This window comes from Lampris incognitus, chromosome 5, assembly GCF_029633865.1.
Source record: "Lampris incognitus isolate fLamInc1 chromosome 5, fLamInc1.hap2, whole genome shotgun sequence".
Lineage (NCBI taxonomy): Eukaryota > Metazoa > Chordata > Actinopteri > Lampriformes > Lampridae > Lampris > Lampris incognitus.
Genome location: NC_079215.1, coordinates 5,093,864 through 5,120,352, shown reverse-complemented (window position 1 = coordinate 5,120,352; position 26,489 = coordinate 5,093,864). Strand labels below are relative to the sequence as shown.

Sequence of the window (26,489 nt, the reverse complement as noted above, 5' to 3'; positions counted from 1 at the left end):
TTGAGCCTGTTTGCATCCGCTACCCTCAACCTGCTGCCCCAACACACAACAGCAAACAGGAGAGCACTGGCCACCACAGACTCACCCCACATCCTGAGCATTGCCTAACCTTAACCCTTACCCTTACCCTAATTCTCACCTTAACTCTAAACCCAAGTCCTAACCCTAAAATAGACCCTTTTCCTCAAGGGGACCCATAAAATGTCCCCACAAGGTAGGTGGATTCAGGTTTTTCTATCCTAATGGGGACCAATGGGGTTTTTTTTGGAGATACTTTATTGATCCCTGTAGGGAAATTACGCTCTGCATTTAACCCATCCTAGCTGTGTAGCTCAGAGCAGCCGCCACGCAGCACCCGGGGACCAGCTCCAGTTCATCTTGCCATGCCTCGGTCAGGGGCACAGACGGGAGTATTAACCCTAACATACACGTCTTTCTGATGGTGGGTTTAATGGGGACGTAATTATTAATAAATTAATAATTACAATAAATAGATATTAAATTAATAAATTAATTGTTAATAAATATTAATGTCCCCATGAGAATAGAAAAACCTGGTATACACACATACACACACAATGTGTTGTACCTGCGGCCCTGTATTATCCACTGCCCCTGGGTGCAGGCCAGGTTATAGCCAGCTCTGACTAGCTCATAGCCTTCAAATTCCAGAGACAGGCCAAACTCTGCAGCACTGGGCACCTGGGGAGACACAACCACACAGAGACACACACTTAAATTCACACATGCTATGTGTATACACACACACACACACACACACACACACATACAAATGTGCAATGTGCATCAGTATCAAAGGATGTATGCATAAGTGTGTTGTAGAGGCATCCGGGTAGCATAGCGGTCTATTCTGTTGCCTACCAACACGGGGATCGCCGGTTCGAATCCCCGTGTTACTTCCAGCTTGGTCAGGCGTCCCTACAGACACAGTTGGCCGTGTCTGCAGGTGGGAAGCCGGATGTGGTTGTGTGTCCTGGTCGCTGCACTAGCGCCTCCTCTGGTCAGTTGGGGTGCCTGTTCGGGGGGGGGGGTAGTGTGATCCTCCCACACTCTACGTCCCCCTGGTGAAACTCCTCACTGTCAGGTGAAAAGAAGTGGCTGGTGACTCCACATGTATGGGAGGAGGCATGTGGTAGTCTGCAGCCCTCCCCGGATCGGCAGAGAGGGGTGGAGCAGCAACGGGGACGGCTCAGAAGAGTGGGGTAATTGGCCAAGCACAATTGGGGAGAAAAAAAAGGGGGGGGGGGAATCCAAAAAGAAATACATGTTTTGTAAGTGTATGTGTGTTTGTTTATGCATCTACATTTACACTTTCTCAGTAGGCTACACAAACATCACCTGTAAAGTGTAAAGTTTACGCTTTCGGGAGACATTTCAGTGTGTCTAAAAAGACATAAAAAATAACCCGAGGAAATAAATAGAGAAAATCACTGAATAATTAAGCAAAGACAAAGAAGAGGCATGCACGAGTGAAGGAACACGGGTCGTCTCACAGTGAAGCTCCAGGTGCAGTTGGTGTTCGGGGGGTAGTAGCTGGGGTAAAAGGGTGTTCTTAGACTCCCCTGGACTCCTGTAACTGCCTCCAACTTTATACTGAAACCACATTCTGACGGGGAGAGAGAGGGGGGGGGTATTATGTACTGAGCAGCATGGTCTGGCATACATCCAAAGACAGAAAACACTTTCACAAAAAATAATTCAAGATCTTCGGTAGACCCACAGACGAAATCCCTATCCAGACCCCCAGACGAACTCACTATCCAGACCCCCAGACGAACTCACTATCCAGACCCCCAGACGAAATCACTATCCAGACCCCCAGACGAACTCACTATCCAGACCCCCAGACGAACTCACTATCCAGACCCCCAGACGAACTCACTATCCAGACCCCCAGACGAACTCACTGCAACGGCTATCCAGTCTAATGTTATCACCTTTGCCTCTTTAACCGCCCGTAGAAAAATCCTCGTCCTTTGGAAGTCCTCTTGGCCACCCTCTCTTAAAGCGTGGCTATGGGACATTTCGTTTCTACTCAAACTGGAAAAAGTAAAGTTTATACTGAGGGGCTCCTCTGACAGGGTTTACTCTCACTGGAAGCCATTGATTGAATATGTTGACTGCTTCCCTCCTGGTGAGGTGGCGCCATAGATTTCGGGGCTTGGGCCAGCCCGGGGTGAACGAATACCCTGCGGCACAGCCAGCAGTTACCCGACCTCATTAAGCCCAAAAGACCATTAAAATGGCCCAGATGCTGGTACTACAGTTATTCTTTTATCTGTTTACTAGCTTTATTTGATTTATTTATTACTTAATTTTTTTCTGTTGTTTTCTTTTTCGCGTTTAACCTATTGAATGTGGTTTAATTCTGTTCTGAGAAGGGGCCTGCGGGACGGGGTAGGAGCAGATAGAGGGGAGCAGGATGTGGGTAAATGGGATTTGGGGATGTTAAAATATCACAAGTCTTTCAACTGTAATTGTTCAGTTCGATTTGTTTTCTTTGAAAATTAAATGTAATAAAGTAAAAAAGCTGAAAGCTACATAAGTCCGTAGGGGCCATGCAGTATTATTATTTTTTGGGTTCCGTTATCTCATGATCATGACTTAGTTATCCCGTGATCACAAGATAACAAAAGTTGTTTTCTTGCGATCACGACATAACATTAAGCCTATGGTACCATAACAAGGACTTGCGTAAATGGTCACCGCTTTGGTTGAATGATGCCACCCGTTGCCTTTTCATTTTCTATGGAGAGTTACTAAAAATGAATGCTGGAATAAATACATCAGGAATCACATACAAGCTGTAGCTCCGCCCCCAGGAAGAGTCTTGGAGGCCTTTCTTTATCATCATCATCATCATTTCCGTGACCTATGAAGGCCGTAGGAGCACAGCTGATGCCTCAACAGGGTTGAATCATCATTGTGTTTCAGTTAGGGGAGTACCTGGTGGTCCCCATCCCCTCTGCAGGTATGGATGGCTGTTGGTTCACAGAGGAACTCATCTGCCCTTTGGAATTGCATCTCTGCTCTTCGCAGATGATGTGGCTTTGTTGGCTTCATCAGAACGTGACCTCTGGCACGCAGTGGGGCGGTTTGCAGCTGAGTGTGAAATGGTCGGGATGAGTGTCAGCAACTCCCAAGTCTGAGGCCATGGTTCTCTACCGGAAAATGGTGGATTGCTCCCTCCGGGTTGGGGATGAGTTGTTGCCTCAAGTGGAGGAGTTCAAGTATCTCGGGGTCTTGTTCACGAGTGAGGGTAGGATGGAGTAGGAGATTGACAGGTGGATTGGTGCAGCATCAGCAGCAATGTGGACGCTGTACCGGACCGTTGTGGTGAAGAGGGAGCTGAGCCGGAAGACAAAGTTCCCAATCTACCAGTCAGTCTTCATTCCAACCCTCACCTATGGTCATGAGCTTTGGGTAGTGACCGAAAGGGTGAGATCGCAGATACAAGCTGCTGAAATGAGTTTCCTCTGTAGGGTGTCTGGGCTCAGCCTTAGAGATAGGGTGAGGAGCTCGGACATCCGGAGGGAGCTCAGAGTAGAGCCACTGCTCCTTCACATCGAAAGGAGCCAGTTGAGGTGGTTCAGGCATCTGATCAGGATGCCTCCTGGGTGCCTTCCTTTGTTGGTTTTCTGGGCACGGCCAACTGGGAGGAGACCCCGGGGTAGACCCAAAACTCGCTGGAGGGACTACATGTCCAATCTGGCCTGGGAACGCCTTGGGATCCCCCAGGAGGACCTGGAGGTCGTTGCTGGGGAGAGGGATGTGTGGAGTGCCCTACTTAGCTTGCTGCCACCGCGACCCGACCCCGGAGAAGCGGCTGAAGATGAGATGAGATGAGGATTAATAAAGGAAACTGCAAAACTTAATCAGCTTGCCGGTGTTCGCTTTAGTCCGAGGATCCATTTTACAAGGGTGGGAACTGTTTACTGCAGAACCGATGGCAGATGAGCGACAATGGCTGCAACACCTTGTTTGTAGTCGCAGCAGGTCTATTTCTCTCTGCCGCCTACATTGAACTATATCATAATACTGTGTGACTGTAATATCGATTGTCCAACAGAATCACCACGTCATCATCACCACATTTCAAATGGATGACATGCAGCTTTAACACCAACTCCATGCATCTTTTTTTTTTTCATTTGTTTTTATATTCTATATGATTATGTCTCGTGCTTCGACACTTTGGCAATAGTAAAGCATTTTGAATTCAATTGAGAGGGACAGACAGACAGACAGACATACGGTAGGAATCTTACCCTGGCTGTCCCGTGCTTGTGCAGACAGAGAGAAGGGGTCTTTGTAGTTGTACAAACCCTGTTTCCAAACCACTGTCATCCACTCTCCTGACGAAACAACCCACACCACACGCTCATGTCTACTGCAGCCATACACACTGAGAGGAGGGAGAGAGACACACATTTACTGTTGAACGAATACCTGCAGAGTGTACATTAGTCCAGTTCCAGCTTATTACGCCATGTAGGCTTTGGCAAATTTAGCATTGAGGGTTGGGGTCCTGTCGCCGTCCGCCATTTTTCTTTTTCAAAAAATTCCAGCTCCTCTGTTTGTAAAACACTTTGTATTATGGGCAATAGTATACACCAAATGCACACTCCCAAAAAAATAAAAAATAAAAATTTTTGGGCAATTTGCATTTGAAGTATACTTCATCTTGACAGTTTTCCGGTGCGAACACACTACATTCTCAAAACACAGCCGGCATTAGTACATAATACTCATTTGGGACGTAGTTAGGTTTGCGGATGACATTGTGATCTGTAGCAAGAGTCGGATGCAGGTGGAGGAGAGCCTGGAAAGGTGGAGGTATGCACTGGAGAGAAGAGGAATGTCAAGACAGAATACATATGTGTGAATGAGAGGGAGGACAGTGGAATGGTGAGGATGCAAGGAGTAGAGGTGACGAAGGTGAATGAGTTTAAATACTTGGGGTCAACTGTTCAAAGTAACGGGGAGTGCAGAAGAGAGGTGAAGAAGAGAGTGCAGGCAGGGTGGAGTGGGTGGAGAAGAGTGTCAGGAGTGATGTGTGACAGAAGGGTACCAGCAAGAGTTAAAAGGAAGGTTTACAAGATGGTTGTGAGACCAGCTATGTTATATGGTTTGGAGACAGTGGCACTGATGAAAAGACAGGAGGAGGAGCTGGAGGTGGCAGAGATGAAGATGATAAGATTTTCATTGGGAGTGATGAAGAAGGACAGGATTAGGAACGAGTATATTAGAGGGACAGCTCAGGTTGGACGGTTTGGAGATAAAGCAAGAGAGACAAGATGGAGATGGTTTGGACATGTGTGGAGGAGAGATGCTGGGTATACTGGGAGAAGGATGCTGAATATGGAGCTGCCAGGGAAGAGGGAAAGAGGAAGGCCAAAGAGGAGGTTTATGGATGTGGTGAGGGAGGACATGCAGGTGGGCTGGTGTGACAGAGGAAGATGCAGAGGACAGGAATAGATGGAAACGGATGATCCACTGTGGTGCCCCCTAATGGGAGCAGCCGAAAGTAGTAGTGGTAGTAGTAGTGGTAGTAGCAGTAGTAACAGACTCATTTGGGATGTAGGGTATGTCTACAGACAAAACTCACGAGGTGATGAGGTGGGTATCGGAGGGGATGAGCGAGTCGTAGACCACCAGCCTGTCCCTGCATTCCGGCAGTAGCCACTCCATTTGGAGCTCCAGCTGGGAGCCGGGGGAGGTGTGGAGGTGCCACAGGCAGGAGGAGCGCTGTGTGTCTGGGCCACGGAGGACCACGGGGCTGCTGGAGACCACCTTCTCGTAGCGGTAGCACTCTAGGTGGGGGAGAGGAGTTAGTGCCGAGTTGTTTTCAGGTAGTACAAGTCATGTGTTTATCGTTGATCCAGGACTGTTTAGGATTATGGCCAGTTCTTAATATTCTTAAAATCTGATTAGTTCTCGGAGTCACAATGTCAAAAAACGTTTATTTCGAGGTAGTGCTCTTCATCGTTGTACTGTGACTGAATATGTAATTATAACCAATTATACGCTGACTTAAAGAAAATGTGAAATGGACATTGATCTGTTTTTCTGATCGCTTTCTGTTTTCATGCACAGGGCTTTTAATTCATGCAAATTGATGGTGTGTGCTAATTTCAGTGTAATTGATATTTGAAAAAAATAAATCAAGCATATGGAAATAAAGTGTGATACCAAACGACCCTTTCAGAAGTTCTATGACTCTGGGGTTCGTTTCTGTAGAAAGCAAAATAAACAGAAAAAAAGGAAATTAAACAACAAAGTACATATTTAAAACAGTAGGCTCTCGTTTCTTCTCTGCCTCTCTTCTTACTTTGTTTAACAATGCTCTGCTCTCTCGCTCTTTTCCCCTCTCTCACCTTTCTGATGAACACCATCTGCCCATTCACCGTCTCTCGGCTCCTTTTAGACAGTTTCACTTGCTTTCTCACTAAACACACACACACACACTGCCACTATTCTCCTCCTATCTTGTTTCTTGTTTCACCTTGTTGTTCTGTCTCTGCCCCCCTTTCTTTCAGTTCAGTTCAGCGATGGCTTGTTGCCATGGTACAGTAATTCAGTATACACTGCCAACGCAGCAAATAACAAGGCCAAAAAATTCCATTCCATTATCCAAACCACTTATCCCAGTCGGGGTCGCGGGGATGCTGGAGCCTGTCCCAGCAGTCATTGGGCGGCAGGCGGGGAGACACCCTGGACAGGCTGCCAGACCATCACATAAGGCCGACACACACACACACACCCATTAACACCTAGGGACAATGGCTGGTTCATCTGACCTACATGTCTTTGGACTGTGGGAGGAAACTGGAGCACCTGGAGGAAACCCACACAGACATGGGGAGAACATGCAAACTCCACACAGAGGACGACCCGGAATGACCCCCAAGGTTGGACTACCTCGGGGTTCAAACCCAGGACCTTCTTTCTGTGAGGCGACCGCACTAACCACTGTGCCTCCCACCAAGGGTTATTCGTTCATTCATTCATCATCATCTGCTCCTCCGGAGTCGGGTCGCGGTGGCAGCAAGCTAAGTAGGGCTCTCCAGACGTCCCTCTCCCCAGCAACCCCCTCCAGCTCCTCCTTGGGGATCCCAAGGCGTTCCCAGGCCAGATTGGACATGTAGTCCCTCCAGCGAGTTCTGGGTCTACCCCGGGGTCTCCTCCCAGTTGGCTGTGCTCGGTAAACCTCCAAAGGAAGGCGCCCAGGAGGCATCCTAATCAGATGCCCGAACCACCTCAATTGGCTCCTTTCGATGCGAAGGAGCAGCGGCTCTACTCCGAGCTCTCTCCGGATGTCCGAGCTCCTCCCCCTATCTCTAAGGGTCATGTGTCTGGCAAATCAAAGGTAGTTGTTGAGGGAGAGAGGAAACATCACTCATTTACACAATTCCCCATCCGTATGCATTCCCTCAGCCTGACGAGGGAATTCAAACCGGCAACCTCAAGGTCACAAGCCTGCGTCTCTAACATGTGGAGTGGTGCAGACACCACCGAGGTTAGCGTCTACCGAAAGCTGCTACGGGGGGGGTTTCACGATTAAATTTTGATGTCTCCGTGTGATGACATCAGCAAATGAGACTATAAGAGAAAAGACAAGATACTGCTTTCTAATGACTCCAAATGTTTCGTCAAATAAATAAATAAATAAACAAATAAAGGCAAAACGTTTGAAATAAAAACAAATAATAGCAGATTATGTTATTTACATATCATTCATACTCTGCTCACTTCCCTCACAGTGACAACCGTTGCCGTATTCTTCAGCTAATCTTGCACAATGCATTTCCTGCCCACATAGATAGAGGAGTGGAAAAAGTAAGAAGTCCGAGGTGCGTCTCGCTCATTTTATGCAACGTGGTCTTTATCTTTTCTGGTAGTTGCCAAATAGACGCCAATGTGAAACTTCCGTCCTGATTAATATTAATGACGCACAAGAAGAATTTGGAGAATTTGTCTCAGGCCTTGTCACTCACTCTGATGAGATTCTAATTCTAGGTGATTTCAATATTCATCTGAATAAGGCTGCTGATCCTCTAAGTAAAGCCTTTCTGGTACCAGTTGATACTTTTGGGTTCACTCAGTTTGTTCAAGAGTCGACTCACTGCAGTGGTAACACCCTTGATTTGGTTTTATCTAAAGGGATAGCTGTTTCCGATCTGAATGTCTTACCAACCACATCTGCTGTGTCTGATCTTTTCTCATCAAATTTGAAGCATTATTGGCCTGTCCAGTTAATGTCAGCACAGATGTAATTGCCACTCACCATATCGGTCCCTCCACTGCAGCTGCATTTGGCCAGCAGCTGCCTGGAGTCTTGGCTCCTTTCACTGTGGTAAATGACTCTGTTGAAAATTTCACTAGAGACTTAAATGTGGCCCTCTCTAGTCTCCTCGATTCAGTTGCACCTCTCACTACCAGAGCTAGGCGACTAAAGAGGCCTACACCCTGGTTTAATGATGAGACACGTGCTCTTAAGCGGACCTGCAGGAGACTGGAACGTAAATGGCGAAAATCAAAATTGGAAGTTTTTTGCCTATCGTGGCACGAGTGTTTATTGAAATACAAGCGTGCTTTATCTACTGCAAAAACATCGTATCTCTCTCACTTAATATTAATAAACATAACCCCAGATTTCTCTTTGACGCTGTATCTAAACTTACTAAAAAGCAGTCGTCTATTAGCTGCTCACCATTCACAGCCCATGAATTTCTAGATTTTTTCTGCAATAAGGCTGAGGAGATCTCAAACAAAATTAGTTCTTCAACTCCATCTACTCCTGCAGATCCTGTCATACTAAAACCATATCTACGCAATGAGTCACTGACAGTTCCAGTTATTACAGCTTTTGAGACTATCTCACTTGATACTTTGACTAAGTTCGTGTCAGCTTCTAAACCAACTGCTTGCCTACTTGATCCCTTACCAGCAAAACTTCTTAAAGACCTCTGGCCTTTTCTTCGACCTACAATGCTAGTCATCGTTAATTTATCTCTTACTACTGGCATTGTTCCCAGCAGTTTTAAGACAGCTGTGGTTAAACCTCTACTTAAAAAACCGTACCTTGATCCAGGGTCTCTTAATAACTATCGGCCAGTCTCTAATCTTCCATTCTTCTCTAAAGTACTAGAGAGAGTTGTGTATCAACAACTTTTGATCCATATAAAAGAAAACCATCTATATGAACCTTTTCAGTCGGCTTTCAGGCCCTGTCACTCCACTGAGACTGCTCTGACCAGAGTGGTAAATGATCTTCTACTGGCGATCGACTCCGATTCCACTTCTGTGCTTCTACTACTGGACCTCAGTGCAGCCTTTGACACCATTGATCACTGTATACTTTTGGATAGATTAAATTGTAATTTTGGTGTATCTGGCTTAGCTCTCTCTTGGCTTAAGTCCTACTTATCTGGAAGAACACATTGTGTCCGCTATAATAATATTTTATCAAAATTTTCTGACATTAAACATGGTTTGCCACAGGGCTCTGTACTTGGCCCTCTACTTTTCTCTCTTTACATTACACCTCTTGGCCAAATTATACGCAGTTACGGAATAAATTTCCATTGCTATGCTGGTGATACTCAGCTGTATGTGCCTATAAGGGCTGATGATCATACTCAAATCACTAACTTAGAGGCCTGCTTGGCTACTGTGAAAAACTGGATGTCACTTAACTTTCTGCTTTTAAATTCAGATAAAACCGAGATGCTAGTCTTTGGCCCTGCCAGACACAGACACCAATTTGATCAAGTAACGATAACAATCGACAACTCTGTGGTTTCACAACGTGTGGCAGCCAAAAATCTTGGTGTTACGTTTGATCCCAGCCTTTCCTTTGATAAGCACATTAAAGAAATCACCAAGACTGCCTTTTTTCATTTACATAACATAGCTAAAATTCGGTCTTTTCTCTCCATGGCTGACGCAGAGACTCTAATACATGCATTTGTTTCATCCGGACTTGATTACTGTAATGTTCTGTTCTCAGGTCTTCCACATTCTAGTACTAAAAGTCTTCAGATGGTTCAGAATGCTGCTGCTAGAATCCTAACTAAATCTAGGAAATTTGACCATATTACACCAATTCTTGCCTCCCTTCATTGGCTTCCTATCCATGTTAGATCAGAATACAAGCTGCTTCTGCTGACATAAAATCCTAAATGGGCTTGCTCCATCCTACCTGTCTGATCTCCTTAAACCTTACATGCCATCTCGAGCACTTCGTTCTCAAAATACAGGGCTCCTGTGTGTACCCAAAGTTAAAAAGAAGTCACCTGGTGGCAGCAGGGCCTTTTCCTATCGGGCTCCATTTTTGTGGAATAACCTGCCTGCTGCCATCAGACAATCAAGAGTCTGTTGAGTCTTTAAATCCAAACTTAAAACTCATCTTTTTGCCTTAGTTTACAATTAGTTGCCTTTAAGTTGAGTGCTTCACAACCTGTACTGGATGGCGGGTTGGTTTTCTGTCTCAATGAATTTACCAACCACTCTTCTGCCGACGAGATTATCGAGTACAGATTATGACGAATTGATGACTTAATTGATTATGGCTAATGACTACTGCAAACTGTTCTCTTCTCTAACATGTCTTTTCTCTCTCTCTGAATGACGTCCTCTCCTTTCTCTTTTTCTGTGTTTGAATGGTGTCAGGTGCGTCTCTCTTGCATGCATGTGTAGTCGGTTCTCCTCCCAGGTCTCCGTGGTGACGGTGGTCGCCATTTGGATGCTGCCTGCCCTTCCTCTCCTCACCCAAGTTTTTCTTATTACATGATGATGCTGGTCGCGTGGCTTGGGTCCTGGACTGCTCCGTTGGCACGTGGACACTGCTTGGCATCCTGTGCATCATGTTCTTCATAAATTTTATGTCCATTATAATTCTGTTATCCTCTTCAATGTTATATTATGTAAATTACGTGAACACAACATCCATTGCACGCTGTCCGTCTTGGGAGAGAGATCCCTCCTCTGTTGCTCTCCCTGAGGTTTCTTCCTATTTTTTCTCCCTGTTAAAGGGTTTTTTAGGGAGTTGCTCCTTATCCGATGAGAGGATTTAAGGACAGGATGTTGTGTTGCTGTTAAGCCCACTGAGGCAAATTTGTAATTTGTGATATTGGGCTATACAAATAAAATTGAATTGAATTGAATTGAATTGAAGATAAGTAGCGGCACGGCGGTGCAGTGGTTAGCGTGGTCACCTCACAGCAAGAAGAACCTGGGTTCAAGCCCCGGGGTTGTCCTCTGTGTAGAGTTAGCATGTTCTTGCCGTGTCTGCGTGGGTTTCCTTCCAGGTGCTCCGGTTTGTTTCACGGATGTATTATAGTAGAACTGGATACCGGATCTAAAAATGGCGCCTGTTCATTCCTATGAGAATTGCTCGCCTGGCGCATATGCCGAAAACGTTTCTGGCTTCCAGGTTACTTCTGGGTACATGGGGCCCACTGAATATGCGCAGTAGTGTTACTCCCATCATGCCTCTGGGCTATGAGAACGGCTCGTACACCGCTGTGCTGTCATGCAGGGAAGAAAAAAAAGATTTTTCTGGGCGTTGGAAATTTTTTTAAGATGAAAACCCCATGGCTTAAGAATATACAATACAAAGAGTAATAACTGACCATGATTATAGCTGCAGGTGTCCTGGCAACAGTTTTACAGGCGTCTCTTTTACAATGGAGGTCTATGGGGAAAATGCTTTTTGGGACGCAGGGGATTTTTCGCTGTAATACCGCGAGTGACCACCGGAAAAAATGGCTGCAAGGCTGAGCGGCGGCGCTGTATCCAGCTCTACTATAATACATCCATGGTTCCCTCCCACAGTCCAAAGACATGTAGGTCAGGTGAATCGGCCGTACTAAATTGTCTCTAGGTGTGAATGTGTGTGTGTGTGTGTGGGCCCTCTGATGGCCTGGCAGCCTGTCCAGGGTGTCTCCCCGCCTGCTGTCCAATGGGATAGGCTCCAGATCCCGTGACCCCAGTTGGGATAAGCGGCTTGGATAATGGATGGATGGACAAGATAAGTAGTGGTGAAGGTAAAGGTTAGGTTGTAGTAATCCCGTCGCATCTCATACAGATGCCATAGGGCACCTTGCATGTCATTTATCAGCAGGGCCATGGGGTGGGAACGGGCTCCTCTTACCTGTGACAGAGAGGGAGGGGAGGTGAAGGAGGTATCCGCCGTAGCTGGCTGTGTCCTCCCCCTCCTCCCCCGTCCTGTATGCCCCCAGGCCCTCGCTCAGGCTCCTGGTGACCCTCTCCAGCGTGACTCCCCAAACATGGCTGCCAGGGATGGACAGTACGATCCAGAAGTGGGCCACCACACTTCCCTCCCTGTAGAGACGAGGAGGAGGAGGGGAATCCAGACAGAGAAAGAAAATGGAAGGATGAAGGGTGTGTGTAGATGACAAAGACTGCAAATGTTCATTTTTCAAATTGCCGTAAATCAAAAATTCGGTTTAACTGGCTCTGGTTAACTGATGTCGTGATGTTGTAATAATAATTATTATTTTTATTACATTAATATAGTGCTTTTCTAGACACCCAAAACACTTAATCGCAAAAAAAGAAAAGAAGAATCGCTTTTATCGCAAAATTTCTTAAAAAAATATAATGCTGTTGTGCCCCCCTCATTTGACAGTGTGCCATAATTCATATATTCTCATTATTTTCCAGGTTCATTGAATTTAATGTCCCATGTTTCAAGCCTGATTATGTTGTGATGGTGTTTTATGTCCCTTTGCCCTGATTCAGTCTCTCAGTCTCTCACCTGTGTCCTTTTATCTGCTGCTGCAAGAATACAATGTTCCCCCAGATCATTTAAACCTGACCCAGTCGAATCTCATCTCATCTCATCTAATCATCCGATCTCATCTCATCTCGTCATCTGATCTCATCTGATCTTATGAACATGAGATATATATCAAATAAACCACAAATTAAATATTTAAAAATAATCAAAAAAGGCAATATGATTATTGCTCGAAATGTCAAAAACAACGAAAAATAATTTAACCTTTACAAATTGAAAAAAAGAAGACGCATAATACCAAATATTTGAAGATGGGTTATGTATGAGAAAGACTTGTCATTTCCAGTTCCTTTTTTGTTTTTGTTCTATTCTGTCTAACTAAGAGCAAAGCTTAGTTTGAGTAATAGGTCTCTACGCACCCAAAGGCGAAGACAGTGGTGGAGTTGAGGTATCGAGAAAGGCCCGAGCTCCTCACTATCCTCTCCACCTGAGAGACAAGAAGAGTGAATACCACACTTACACACACAGAAACATACAAATACACACAGTGAAACATGCAGACAGACAGGAAGAAACACGCACAGCTTATAAATTGAGCTAAAATGGCAGGAATCTGTCCGTCTGTCCTTTGATTTTCTCGACAACCGTTCATCCCATCGACTTCACACTTGGCGGGTGAATTTCTGCGGACCCGCGGAGGTGCAGTGTCCGTGTCGAGTGTGTGATTCTCGAGAATGCTGCAAGCAGTAACGTTTTCAACGAGGTTAGTCATCGTGTAAAACTTTGAATCGCTGCTTCTGCTTCTTCGTCGTGCATGCTCGATAATCCAGGTAAGACAATCAAAGCAGCATTACAGCATCTCCGATGTATTCTCTTCACCACTGCACTTTATCACCTCTTATTTCGCCTCTATAAGTCAATCCTATCTGAAGATTGTCGTGTTGTTGTTCTAAGTACACTGAGAGAGCCATGAAACCGGAGTCAAATTCCACATGCTATGTGTAAACCTACATGGCCAGTAAACATGATTCTGATTCTGTCAAAATTGAATCAGTTCATCTGGACGTTTACTGACAGCAACATTTCATCTCTCATCTATTGCCCCTGTTCCACTGCATGGTACTGGCTCAACTCGACGCTACCCTATTCGAGTCGACTCGCTTTACTTTTTGGGGTTTGGTTTTCCACTGCAGATAGCGTCCCCTCAAGGCGACGCCCCGCTGGTCATTTGTGGGCGTGGTGACTAGTTTTTCCTCCCTTGTCTACCAGCGCCCCACACCAGTGTTATATTTTCAAAGAAATCAACAAGACCAACTGTAAATGTGTGTTACACATGAACAATATTAGTGTCACTAAGAGATTCACTGACAACAAATAATTTTTTACATGGACAGATTATCAACTATAATAAGTTTCATAAGACTCACTTTGGCATTTCCTGTTATAAACAGTTGTTCAATTGGTCAGATTTTATATTTAAATAAATTTAAGTACATTTTATTTATATTTTTGTTTAAACTTTATTTATTTATATTTAAATATTAAATTTATTTATTCCATTCACTTTATAAGATTTTATTTATATTTAGATAAATTTAAATAACAAGCCATCCAGTCCTTGTATAACCAAAGTGAGAGATGTGTCCGTATTTTTGGTGGGTGTCGGACTCCACCAAGGTTGCCCCTTGTCTCCGTTTGTGATATTCATGGACAGGATCTCAAGGCGCAGCCAAGGTGAGGAGTGTGTCCGTTTTAGGAACCTCAGAATTGCATCTCTGCTCTTTGCAAATGATGTGGTTTTGTTGGCTTCATCAGAACCTCCAGCGCGCACTGGGGCGGTTTGTAGCCGAGTGTGGAATGGCCGGAATGAAAGTCAGCACCTCCATGTGTTAGGCCATGGTTCTCCACCGGAAAATGGTGGCTTGCTCCTGCCCGGTTGGGGATGAGCCATTGCCTCATGTGACGGAATCTCGGGGTCTTGTTCACGAGTGAGGGTAGGCTGGAGCGGGAGATTGACAGGTGGATTGGTGCAGCATCAGCAGTAATGCGGACGTTGTACTGGACCATTGTGGTGAAGAGGGAGCTGAGCTGGAAGGCAAAGCTCTCGGTAGTACCAGTCAATCTTCGTTCCAACCCTCACCTATGGTCATGAGCTTTGGGTAGTGACCGAGTGAGATCGCGGATACAAGCAGCTGAAATAAGTTTCCTCCGTAGGGTGTCTGGGCTCAGCCTTAGAGATAGGGTGAGGAGCTCGGGCATCTGGAGGGCGCTCGGAGTAGAGCCGAAGGAGCCAGTTGAGTGGAAAAGGGGCATATGTGACCTCTTCAGTCTAGACTGACTGCAGGTATCCCCACCCTTATCATGAGAAAGCTATGAAGATACTTAGCGACATGAATACTTGTGAGCCCCTGAAACGAGATCCAGGCAGTGGTTACAAGAAAAGGGTGATGGATTGTCTGAAGCTGTTAGAACAGGACAATGCTATTGATGAAATTTGGTACCATAGATTATACACAAGGGAAGCTACACCTAGTTTGTATGGGTTACCTAAGATACATAAACAGGATGTGCCACTATGGCCTATTGTTTGTATGAGTAACTCAGTGACCTATAACATCTCTTAAGTTTTTTGCACCTATTCTTAACCCGTTGGTAGGCAGTCATGAGCATCACATTCAGAACACTATGGATTTTGTGGATAAGGTGAGGGACATCATTATGGAGGCAGATGAAACAATGGTCTCTTATGATCTTTAGTCTCTCTTCACATGCATTCCTGTTCATCAGCTCCTCAAACAAATTAAAGTAAGTGATTCTATTCTAGTCAAACCTTTTCAAAGCATGTCAAAACTAATCAAACTCAATCTAGTCTCCTCTTGTAGTAATCTTCTTCTTTCGGCTTGTTCTCTGCTTCTCAGGGGTCGCAATAGTGACCCTGAGAAATTTTATAGTTTCCATCAGTACCCTGTGAGAGCACGGCACCAATGGTGGTTGCTGTTATCCTGGGCCTTGACTGATTCGGTAGTGATTCTCGAATGACCTGGTATGATCTTGTCAATCCGCATACTGGTTTGGCCAAATTTTACATCGGATGCCCTTCCTGACATCACCACTAACCCTATGGACAGGGTCACAGGTAAAGAGCTGGATGCCATTCCAGTATTCATGAACTTGTGCCCATGCCAGTCGCCAAAGTCTCCTCTTATAAAGTTTTTTATTCCTTATTACTATATAAAGTCCTCTCTTATAGTAATAAGGAATAAAAAAAATAAAAAAACACCTTCATCCCTGTAGGGAAAATAGCAGTCTCCTCAAGTTTCATCTACTTTAACTCAATTAAGACTTGTCTTAATTATGGCAACAGGCATGGGCGCAAATATGAATACTGGGGTGGCACCTAGCCCTTTACCTGTTGCTCCATCCATAGGGTTAGTGGTTGAGTCAGGAAGAGCATCTGACATAAAATTTTGCCAAATTAATATGCGGATTGACAAGACCATATTGGATCGGTCAAGGCCCGGGTTAACAACGGCCGGCATTGGTGCTGTGCCCTCACAGGGTACCGATGGAAACTACAAAATCCACTGTGGTGACCCCTGAAAAACGGAACAAGCTGAAAGAAGAAGAAGACTTGTCTTAATATTGACTTGTCTAGTCTAGTCTTGTCTAGTGTTAAATGCCATCTTGAATAGGGAGCTAGATATAATTGGCAAATGGGTCTTTGAAAACAAACTGATACTTAACGCAACTAAAAGGAAAAGCATTATATTTGGTTCAAATCATTCTCTTAGGAAAGAGCCAGAGCTAAAACTCTTTATAAATAAAACACCAATCCAACAAGTAAAGGAAACTAGGCTCCTGGGCATCAATAAGCTGTCCTGGTCAAAACACACTGACATTGTTGTAAACAGAATGTGTAAGGCATTAGCAGTGGTAAGGCGATGCAGAAAATACCTTACACCAGAATTGACTAAAATGGTAATAAACACTACTGTTCTCTCACAGCTTGACTATTGCCACATAATATGGGCGAATGCCATGAAAAAAATTTAAGCAAACTCCAGTTGGTACAGAACAAGGCGGCACGCCTTGCTCTCCAATGTCCATACAATAGAAACATCAACAGCATGCACTTCTGTCTACAATGGTTAAAAGTTGACAGAATGAATGCTGCACTTCTATCTTCAATATGGAAGGTTTTACAATACAAAACTCCATTATATCAGTACAATCAGTTAAAACACAATTCAGAATCATATACATACACCACTAGACAGGCAACAGAAGGCCGGTTTTCACTTCCTAAGCCAAACACTAATTGTCTGAAGCGTCCAGTAGAATACAGATCAATGAAAGCATGGAATTCCTTACCACTGCCAATGACTAAACTGACACAGAAATCAATATTTAAAAAGCAGATAAAGAAACTCCTAGGAATGTTATATTTGTAGGATGCAAAATACATGGTCATACTTACACATATTATACACACACACACACACACACACACACACACACACACACACACACACACACACACACACACACACAAGACAGGGTAAGGTATGATTCGAACTGAATTCTATCGCCTGGATGGTTTCATCAGGTTGTACATTGGAATGATTTATGTGTGTCTTTGCTGTTGGATGATGACTCATGTGTACTGTAAAGTTTAATGTAGGTTTTTGCTATTTTTGTTTTTGTTTTTCTGTCTTGTCTTTAAATGTATGTATTAACTGTATGTATGTATTAAATGTATTGTTGTTATGTGGACCCCCAGTAAGACTAGCAATGCTTTAGGGCACAGCTAATTGGGATCCCGATAAATAAACATAAACATAATGTCTAGTTTTGTCCAGAGCAGTCTTGTCCATTCAGATCCAGTTGAGAGTGTATCAGCATTAGAGGCATGTGTGGTGAGGACTCACCATGTCCTGTACTTGCTCGGCCTCAGTCCTGAATGCAGAGCTGGTGTGAGAGGAGAGGCCAGCAGAGAAGTTTCTGTTGAGGATGGACAGGCAGGCTGTGTACTGCTGCTGCACCCGCTCCTCCAACACCCACACCCTGTATTCTGATGAGAGAGAGAGATATTTCAGACAACACGGGATCATAATTTTGCTGCTTCTTGTCATGTCATGAAGTATTTGACAGTGAAAATAGTTCACGGGATAAAACAAAGAAGAGGCAAAGCAATGCATTGTGGTATTTTAGCTTGAAATAGTGTACATGCATTGGAAACTGCCTTTTCAGTTGCAATGTGGGAATGTTTGAGGGCACTATATAGTGAATAGATTTTACAGCTGGCATTCAGATACTCAAAACAAAATGGGTAAGGTAAATATAGTGAGTGCACTATATAGCAGATCGGGAGTGATTTTGGACACAGCTAGAGGCAGAGGGAGAGACAGAGAGGTGCACTGAGAGTATGTTTGTGAGAAACAATTAGGGAGAAAAGATAAGAGAGAGATGGACAAAGGTGGACAGAAAGGGGGAACAATACTGAGTATTTCTGAGTGAAAAGTATCGCTAAAATGGAACCGAAAAGCAGAAGGGGTGAGCGAGTGAGGAAGTACAAAAGAAAGAAATGAAGAAAGAGAGAAATATGTGGGTTTGAGTGAGTGTGGGAAAGATCCGGAAAGAGAAAGATGAACACAAAGAGAAAGCTGCCTACCCAGAAAGTACCAGGCCAGCGTGGCTCCTCCGACAAGGATGAAGATGATGGTGGTGAGGGGGACAAGGAGGCACTTGTAACGTCGAGTCCTTTTGGCAGAAGGTACCTCGAGCTTTGTGCTTGATCCTGCCTATGGATTGCAACGGACATCATGTATATTCAGGTTTTCTTTCCAGCCCAACACTACACCTGCTGATTTCATGGATCAACCTTCAGTCAGACAGAGAGGGGCTTAGTAGTGAAATCAGCTGTAATGCTGGGTGGAAATAAAAACCACCATACGTGGTTCTCCATGCTGCAAATCATCATTGAATGGCACTGATCTAGTCCAGTGATTATCAATCGGATCCTCGACTACAACCAGAACTGCTGGTTTACTAGGCTGCCAGGAGGTTCAGTACATTCACCTGTTGTTCCAGTTATTTCAATATCCATTCAGTGAGGTTTTACACCTGGAATAACAGGTGAATGCCAGGAATCAGGAACACTGTGATTTCACCTCATGTACTTGTGCACATGAAGTGAAATGAAATGCTGTTTCGCCCAGCCCACAGCAGTACAACATACAGACAAAAACACATTCAAGACCTACAAGAACACATATATTCAAACTAACACATATATCCAAACCAAAAGAACAAAAATCACTGTCCAAGGGAACAAACGCCAGCCAGGATGACTGTCGGAACTGCCGGTCTGAATGGGCTAGCCGTTAGCCTGGCATGCCCCGATTACCTGTCCTGTCAGACCGCCCTCGGTGTTTCCTCCTCGGGCGCAGCTCCAGGCAGGGGCCGTGGTCCCTGTGGCACTGGACGAAGCACATCAAGCCCTCCCAGCCGATCCAGCGCCAGCTCTCCCAGCCAGACACCCTCGACATACCTCCGCGCACTCCACACAACATCAAAAACCCAGTCAACGCCAGGCGAGGCTGCCACCAGACCGCCCTCTGTGCTATCGGAACTGCCGGTCTACATGGGCTAGCAGTTAGCTTAGCCTGCCCCGCTTCTGCATCTTGTCAGACCGCCCTCGGTGTTACCTCCTCGGGTGCAGCTCCGAGCAAGGCCGCGGTCCCTGGGCCCACAGCGCAGCAGACCAAGCTTTTGCAGCCGATCCAGCGCCAGCTCTCCCAGCCAACAAACGAAGAAAAAAACTTAGACGTGGACAAAGACACTGCACCAATGGCACTGGAGGAGGCCGCCGCAAATGTGAATTCGCGCCACCATCTTCCCACATCGGAAGCAGAATGTAAGTAAATACCTGGCAGAGTAGGTGGTACGTGAGTACTGGATTGAAAACCACGTATCCTACCGTGTGCCATGCTGGAGGATAATGTGGTCATATAAAGGGTTTCTTACCAACCCAACACTACACATTTCACTGATTAACGCACAGTCAGTCAGACAGAAGACTAATTTTATGAGATCAGCTGGTCCGGTGTGAGATGAAATCCTGCATATATACATACATATACTGCCTGGCACGTGATTGAATGGTACTAATCTGGTTCTCGATCACCGTTATTCCTGTTACAACGAGTGAATGTTATTTACACTCACCTGTTGGTCCACTTATCCCTCTACACCTGGAACAACAGGCAAATGCAATTAACAATCCAACAGAATAGAGAACCAGCATGCCGCTTGTGCCTGAGGACCTGATTGAGAACCACATCATCTAGGCTATTTCTGCAAAGGCCTTACTGACCCCATCTTCTAGCGGAGCAGGTCTGACCTCCATTGCGCTTGTTTGGGACTTTTTAGAGCCATTGCCGAGCGCCATGTCGTCACGGTTCTCCTCGAGAGCTCCTCACATTTTATCCAGGTCTAATTAGATTTATTTCCAATATGAATTTTTTTCATCCAGAGTCACCGTCAAGAGTATGACCAGACATGTTGACAATGCAACAAAAAACCAGGACGGACCCCTCTCTGTTTGTAAGTCCAAAGGTTACAAACGTCAGTATTTTGGTCGATATTTCCCAAAGCTGGCTTGGATGTGCTGCAACTTCTCTGGTATTGCTGCAATGCTCAGAAAGCCAAAAGAAATGAATGCAGAATATATCAACGGTAAATTGAATTAAATGCTTGCCTTCTCCGTTTTGAAACGTGCACATCACCACCCAGAGTCATTGGTTTGGTTTGCATCCTAGTGGCTTTGCAGAGGTAATAAGGGGAAGGTGGCAACAGGTGTTATGGCATCACTTGACGCCCAGCAACACAGACTCCCTCTCAGTCGGTTGGCCTGCAATGTCAAATCCCCATAGAAAACGACTGAGTTATTTATATAAGCTCCCTCATTCCCCTAAGCAATGTTCTATGAAAACATGCAACAAGTTTGGATTAATATTGTATGTCACAGACCAGGTTTTCCCAGTCTTTTTCATGCCTGGACCCACCAGTTACTTTTTGGCCTGGGCCAACACAAGTTTTGTGCTGTGAAATAAAAATTTCCATTACCTCATAAAGCGAGGTAATTAAAAAAAATCTCATCAATGCAGTATTAATCTTTTTGGTCTAGACAAAGCATGTCAGCATTGCACATTTTTGAATAAAATGAACTCATTGCACTGTTTGCATGACTCAAAGTAGTGATTACTTACGACTCAAAGTAAATAGTAAAACAGATATATAATTCAATTTGTGGCTGCTACATCTTAACAAAATATTCAATGTTAATTTTTAGAGATGATTTAACATTTAAAGTACCCCTCCACTCAATAAAGTGTTTTTATGTTTATCCATCCATCCATTATCCAAACCGCTTATCCCAATCAGGGTCGCAGGATGCAGGAGCGTATTCCAGCGGCCATTGGGCGGCAGGCGGGGAGACACCTTGGACAGGCCGCCAGACCATCACAGGGCCACACCTATGTTGTGTATTGGTATTAAGAAAGAAGCACTGAACAGGGAATACATTCACGTAACTTTACCGTGTCAGCTCAAGTTCTTCCACACACTACTTCTTCTCCTTTGTCTCTATTATCCTCATAGGATCAAACAGTATCACAACAGTTAACTAGTGCAACCTATAGGCTTGGAATGGAATAGCATTCAGAACACAACATTTCCCTCTCTCTTAAAAATGTTACTTCTATATAAAACAAACAGGTATAGAAGCAAATGCAGCAAACAAGTAACTTTTGAAATGATAACCTAATAGGCCATATGTCTCTTGTACTCAAGTTACATAGTCTTTGATCCAAGCTGGCTGTGTTCTGATCCGCTAGCTCGGATTTCGTATAGTGTCACTTGTAGCAGGCTCCGTCGGCCTCTGATCTTCTGCTGGAAGAGTGAAGGTCTCCGGCAGTGTGTACAAGTGTGAAGCATACCGAGTCTTCCCATCAGCTAGTGTGTAACTGTGAGGTCCTTTCTGCTGTGTCACCTTAAGAGGCTCACTGAACTTGGACTTTCCTTTGTTGACATGTATAGGGTTTCTCACATGCACAGCTGTAGATTAGGAGTCTTAGCATGTCTCTTGGTATCAGCATATGTTTTCATGTGTAACTGTTTCTTTGCAACTCTGTCTCTCAGTTCATGATCTTGCACAGGTGTGAACTTTGATTGGATAGAGAGTTTGGGTCTCATTTTTCTTCCATACATGAGCTGAAAGGGTGATGTTCCTATGGTTGCATGTAGTGTAGCTCTGTAGGCTTGCAGGAACTCAGTGACATGCACTTTCCACGGAGCTCTCTCTGTGCGGTAAGGAGGCTTTCTTTTAACACCCTATTTAGCCTCTCTACAGCTCCATTTCCTTCTGGGTGGTAGATTGTAGTTTTGATGTGTTGGATATCTCGTTCTTCCAGGAAAGAAGACATTTCAGAGGAGATTAGCTGTGGGCCATTATCAGTCACCACAGCCATGGGGTTTCCTTTTTGGCTAAACACAGATTTCATGAAGGCAATCGCCATAGCTGTAGTGCATTGTGGAGCAAAACACACCTCTGGCCACTTTGAATAATAATCCACCATGGTAATAGCTAATTTACAGTCAGGAGGAGTGGTCTCAATTGGGCCAACTATGTCTAGTGCCTCTTTTTGCCTGGGTCCATCAGACAAAGGGACTGGTGTCATTGGTGGAATGGCCACTTTGAATAATAATCCACCATGGTAATAGCGACTTTACAGTCAGGAGGACCAGTCTCAATTGGGCCACTTTGAATAATAATCCACCATGGTAATAGCAAATTTACAGTCAGGAGGACCGGTCTCAATTGGGCCAACTATGTCTAGTACCTCTTTTTGCCTGGGTCCATCAGGCAAAGGGACTGGTGTCATTGGTGGAATGGCCACTTTGAATAATAATCCACCATGGTAATAGCGACTTTACAGTCAGGAGGACCAGTCTCAATTGGGCCACTTTGAATAATAATCCACCATGGTAATAGCAAATTTACAGTCAGGAGGACCGGTCTCAATTGGGCCAACTATGTCTAGTACCTCTTTTTGCCTGGGTCCATCAGGCAAAGGGACTGGTGTCATTGGTGCAGGGGCTGTTCTTGCAGTCTTATCATTCAGCTGACAAGGCACCAAGGAGGCAATGACACACTGTACCAGCACATCCATCTTAGGCCACCAATACAAATCTCTCAGTCTCTGTTTGGTGCGCACAATACCTTGGTGGCTCTCATGTGCTAGGTGCACCATGTGGGGACGTAGCCTTACTGGCACCACAAGTCTCTGGCTCCCTCTCAGGATAAGTGAGTCGTGCACCGATAGCTTATCCCTAACCCGGTAGTAAGGCATCATGTCAGCAGGCAGACCTTTTGGTGATGCAGGCCACCCTTTACTCATGTAAGTGTGCAGCTTACGTAGCTCTGGGCAGGAAGAACATAACTCTGTGAAGTCAAGATGTGGGCACAGCAGTCAGAAGGGTGGAGACAGCAGCAACAGTCTCTGGTTCCATGTTTGTGAAGCTGTCCTGTTCATATGGCAGTGGCAAACGGGAAAGACAATCTGCTGCATGGTTCTGAGCACCAGGCCTGTAGATAATATCATAGCTGAAACAGAGTAACCTGGCAGACCAGTGTGCTATTCACATACCGGCTCTACCCATGCCTTTGGTAGCCAGGAGTGTGGTTAAAGCTTGGTGATCAGTTCATAAGGGTAACTTTGTTCCCCATAAGTAGGTCCTCCAGCACTCTGTAGCCCAGACACAGGCCAACGCTTCTCTTTCCACCACTGAGTATTTCCTCTCAGCCGCACTCAAGGAACAAGAAGCAAAAGCCACTGTTCTTTCAGAGTTATCTAGATGTAGTTGTGTAAGGACACCACCTATGCCATAGTCTGAGGCGTCTGTAGAAATTATAGTGGGCAGTGAGGGGTCAAACAGGGCAAGTGTCTGACTGTCAGTAATAAGTTGTTTGACTTGCTGGAAGCTTTTCTGTGCATCATTAGTCCATGTGAATGTGGTGTTATGTAGCACATCCCTCATGGGCTCAACAACAGTTGCATAGTTCTGTATGAACTTGGAGTACCACGCTGTCAGGCCTAGGAAAGACCTGAGAGATGTGGCATCGCAGGGTGCTGGAGCATCACGGATAGCTACAGTGTGGTCGTCATTTGGCAGCAGACCCTCCTTACATATGGTGTGGCCCAGGTAAGTCAGCTTGTCTTGATAGAATTTGCATTTGTCTGTATTTAGGTGTAGTCCAGCTTCCTGTAACCTGTGTAGTACAGCTTTCAGTCGTGTTTCGTACTCAGCTCGGCTGGATGAGTATATGATTACATCATTGAGGTAAGCTTGAACTCCAGGTAGCTCTTGCAGCACAATGGACATCATCTTTTGAAAAGCAGAGGACGCTGATGCTAGCCCATAGCAAACTCACTTGCATCTGAAAAGACCCTCGTGCGTTATGAAGGCAGTCAAATCTCTGCTGTCCTCATGCAGAGGAACCTGGTGATATGCATTAGCAAGGTCAATAGTTGAGAACATGGTTGCTCCTCTGAGTTCAGAAAAGAGCTCCTATATGTGTGGAATGGGGTAGCAATCAGTCACTACGGCCTTATTGGGCTCCCTGTGGTCTATGCACATTCTAATTCGATCTGAAATCTTGCGTTGAGTCACCACCATTGGTGACACCCATGGAGACGTGTCGATTTTCTCAATTATGTCAGCATCTAGTAGGCGTTTTAACTCTGCAGAAACTGCGCCCCTGACAGACAAGGGCAATCTCCTCAATTTCTGTTGCACTGGTTTTACATCATCTCTCACTGTAACTTTATGTACAAAATTCTTCACACAGCCTATGGTTGGAGGCGGAACCGTAGTGGAGTATGAAGGAACGGCTGTAGTAGCAGGTGGAGGTGAAACTGTAGTAACATGGAGGTGGAGCTGCTATCACCCTTACTGAAGACCCCATATCTACTATCATCTGAAATGGCTGCCTATTGGATGTGCCTATTTCTACAGTGCACATTATTTTCTTCTCTACTAGGGCAGCATCTTTCGGCAGTAGCACTGTCAGTTCAGGGATAACAATCTCCTTCAATTCATGTTTTTGGCTTGAACGACACACTTGAAAAGTGCCCAGTCTTTCCACATGATTTGCATGTTTTGTTTATAGCAGGGCATTTTGTAGTTTGCAAGGTGCTTATCTGAGTCACATCTGTAGCATTTGCATGTCTCACCTCTTCTTTGGTTACCTGCACTGGTGGCGCGTTTTTTTCCCCCCTCTTTGGAAGTGTAGTCATTTCCCACACGGCTACATCACGGTTTGAAAGTGCACTAGTATTGCGCGCGGCCGATTCCACTTGATTTGCAATTTGAATGGCTTTATCCAATGTCAACTTATCTTCAAGTAGCAAGCGTTCACATACACGTCCATTGTAGGCTTTTTCCACTATTTGATCTCGTAGCATATCTTGTTCTGCAGTTTCAAATTCACACAGTGTAACCATTTCACATAGCGCGGAGATATATCGTGCAATAGTTTCATCATGTCTTTGCGCTCATTGGCGGAATTTATGTCTTTCAGCAGGCAAATTTACCTCTGGAACAAAGTGCACTTGCAGGGCAGTCACGGCCTCTTCGTAGGTGGTGCCTGTTGCAGTCAATGTGTAGAAAATCCTCTGTGCTTCGGTTCCGAGGCTGTGCAGCAGTACAGCTGGCTTGCGAGTATCGGGCCACTTAGCTCCTTCCCCATCAATCATGAGTAGGTAGTTTTCAAACATCTTTAGCCATGTGACAAATGGCATTGTAGGTTCTCCTGGACATTGCATGAACGTGGGAGGCAAAGGAGTAGTAGCCACGGACTTCCTCGTCGTCAGTTTGTTGTGTATCGGTATTAAGAAAGAAGCACGGAACAGAGAATTGAGATTTGTCCATAAACGCGTTGAGTGGCTGTTGCAGCTAGAAAAGCGCTACATAAAATTTAACTTGATTGATTGAATACTTTAACGTAACTTTACTGTGTTCGCTCAAGCTCTTCCACACACTACTTCTTCTCCTTCATCTCGATTATCCCCATAGGATCAAACAGTATCACAAGAGTTACATAGTGCCACCTATAGGCTTTAAATGGAATAGCATTCAGAACACAACAACCTACACACACATTCACACCCAGGGACAATTGACCTTTTGCAAAGTACCGCCCCAGAACGGTGCTTGTCCAATCCTACCTTAGCAATGGTCCGTCAAGCTTTCAAACACACAACAAAATGCTGAAACGGTGTGTCTATGGGATCTGCAAATCGGATACTAGATATGTGAAAAGTTTGGAGGGGGTGTAATTTTCTTTCCCTTCCCGAAACCCAGAACGCAAGAAGTGCAATGTTGGCAATAGATTTCGCAGTATAGCAGACCCTATGGCCAGCTTAATCCACCCAGAATCAACAAAAATACCTGTCTGCTCCAAGCTAAGCTTGCTACTAGCTATTATTGATAGCTAATACAGCTAACGTATTATTACTGTTACTTTTACCCACACAATGCGCTGATTTCTTCCTTCATGTTTTGGTGTTTTCCGGCTACTTCCTGGATAGTTCTGAAATGCTTGACGGGCATAGCAACAGTAACTAAGGGGGGCGGGACT

The 26,489-nt window shown here is 45.0% G+C and overlaps 1 protein-coding gene across 1 annotated transcript in view; it reads right to left on the bottom strand.

The window, feature by feature from the left end:
• Window positions 1-20,260, bottom strand: part of LOC130112697 (transmembrane protease serine 6) — a 45,192-nt gene extending 24,932 nt beyond the window's left edge. Inside the window, exons 1-10 of the mRNA XM_056280160.1 lie at window positions 20,163-20,260; window positions 18,459-18,588; window positions 17,716-17,858; window positions 13,207-13,274; window positions 12,179-12,369; window positions 6,214-6,255; window positions 5,630-5,834; window positions 4,290-4,426; window positions 1,515-1,627; window positions 590-702 (exon numbers count right to left, since the gene is read on the bottom strand). Coding sequence (XP_056136135.1) covers window positions 590-702; window positions 1,515-1,627; window positions 4,290-4,426; window positions 5,630-5,834; window positions 6,214-6,255; window positions 12,179-12,369; window positions 13,207-13,274; window positions 17,716-17,858; window positions 18,459-18,588; window positions 20,163-20,237 — 1,217 coding nt within the window. The 5' untranslated portion in view covers window positions 20,238-20,260. The remainder of the gene's footprint in view (window positions 1-589; window positions 703-1,514; window positions 1,628-4,289; window positions 4,427-5,629; window positions 5,835-6,213; window positions 6,256-12,178; window positions 12,370-13,206; window positions 13,275-17,715; window positions 17,859-18,458; window positions 18,589-20,162) is intronic.
• Between the last annotated feature and the right edge of the window lie 6,229 nt (window positions 20,261-26,489).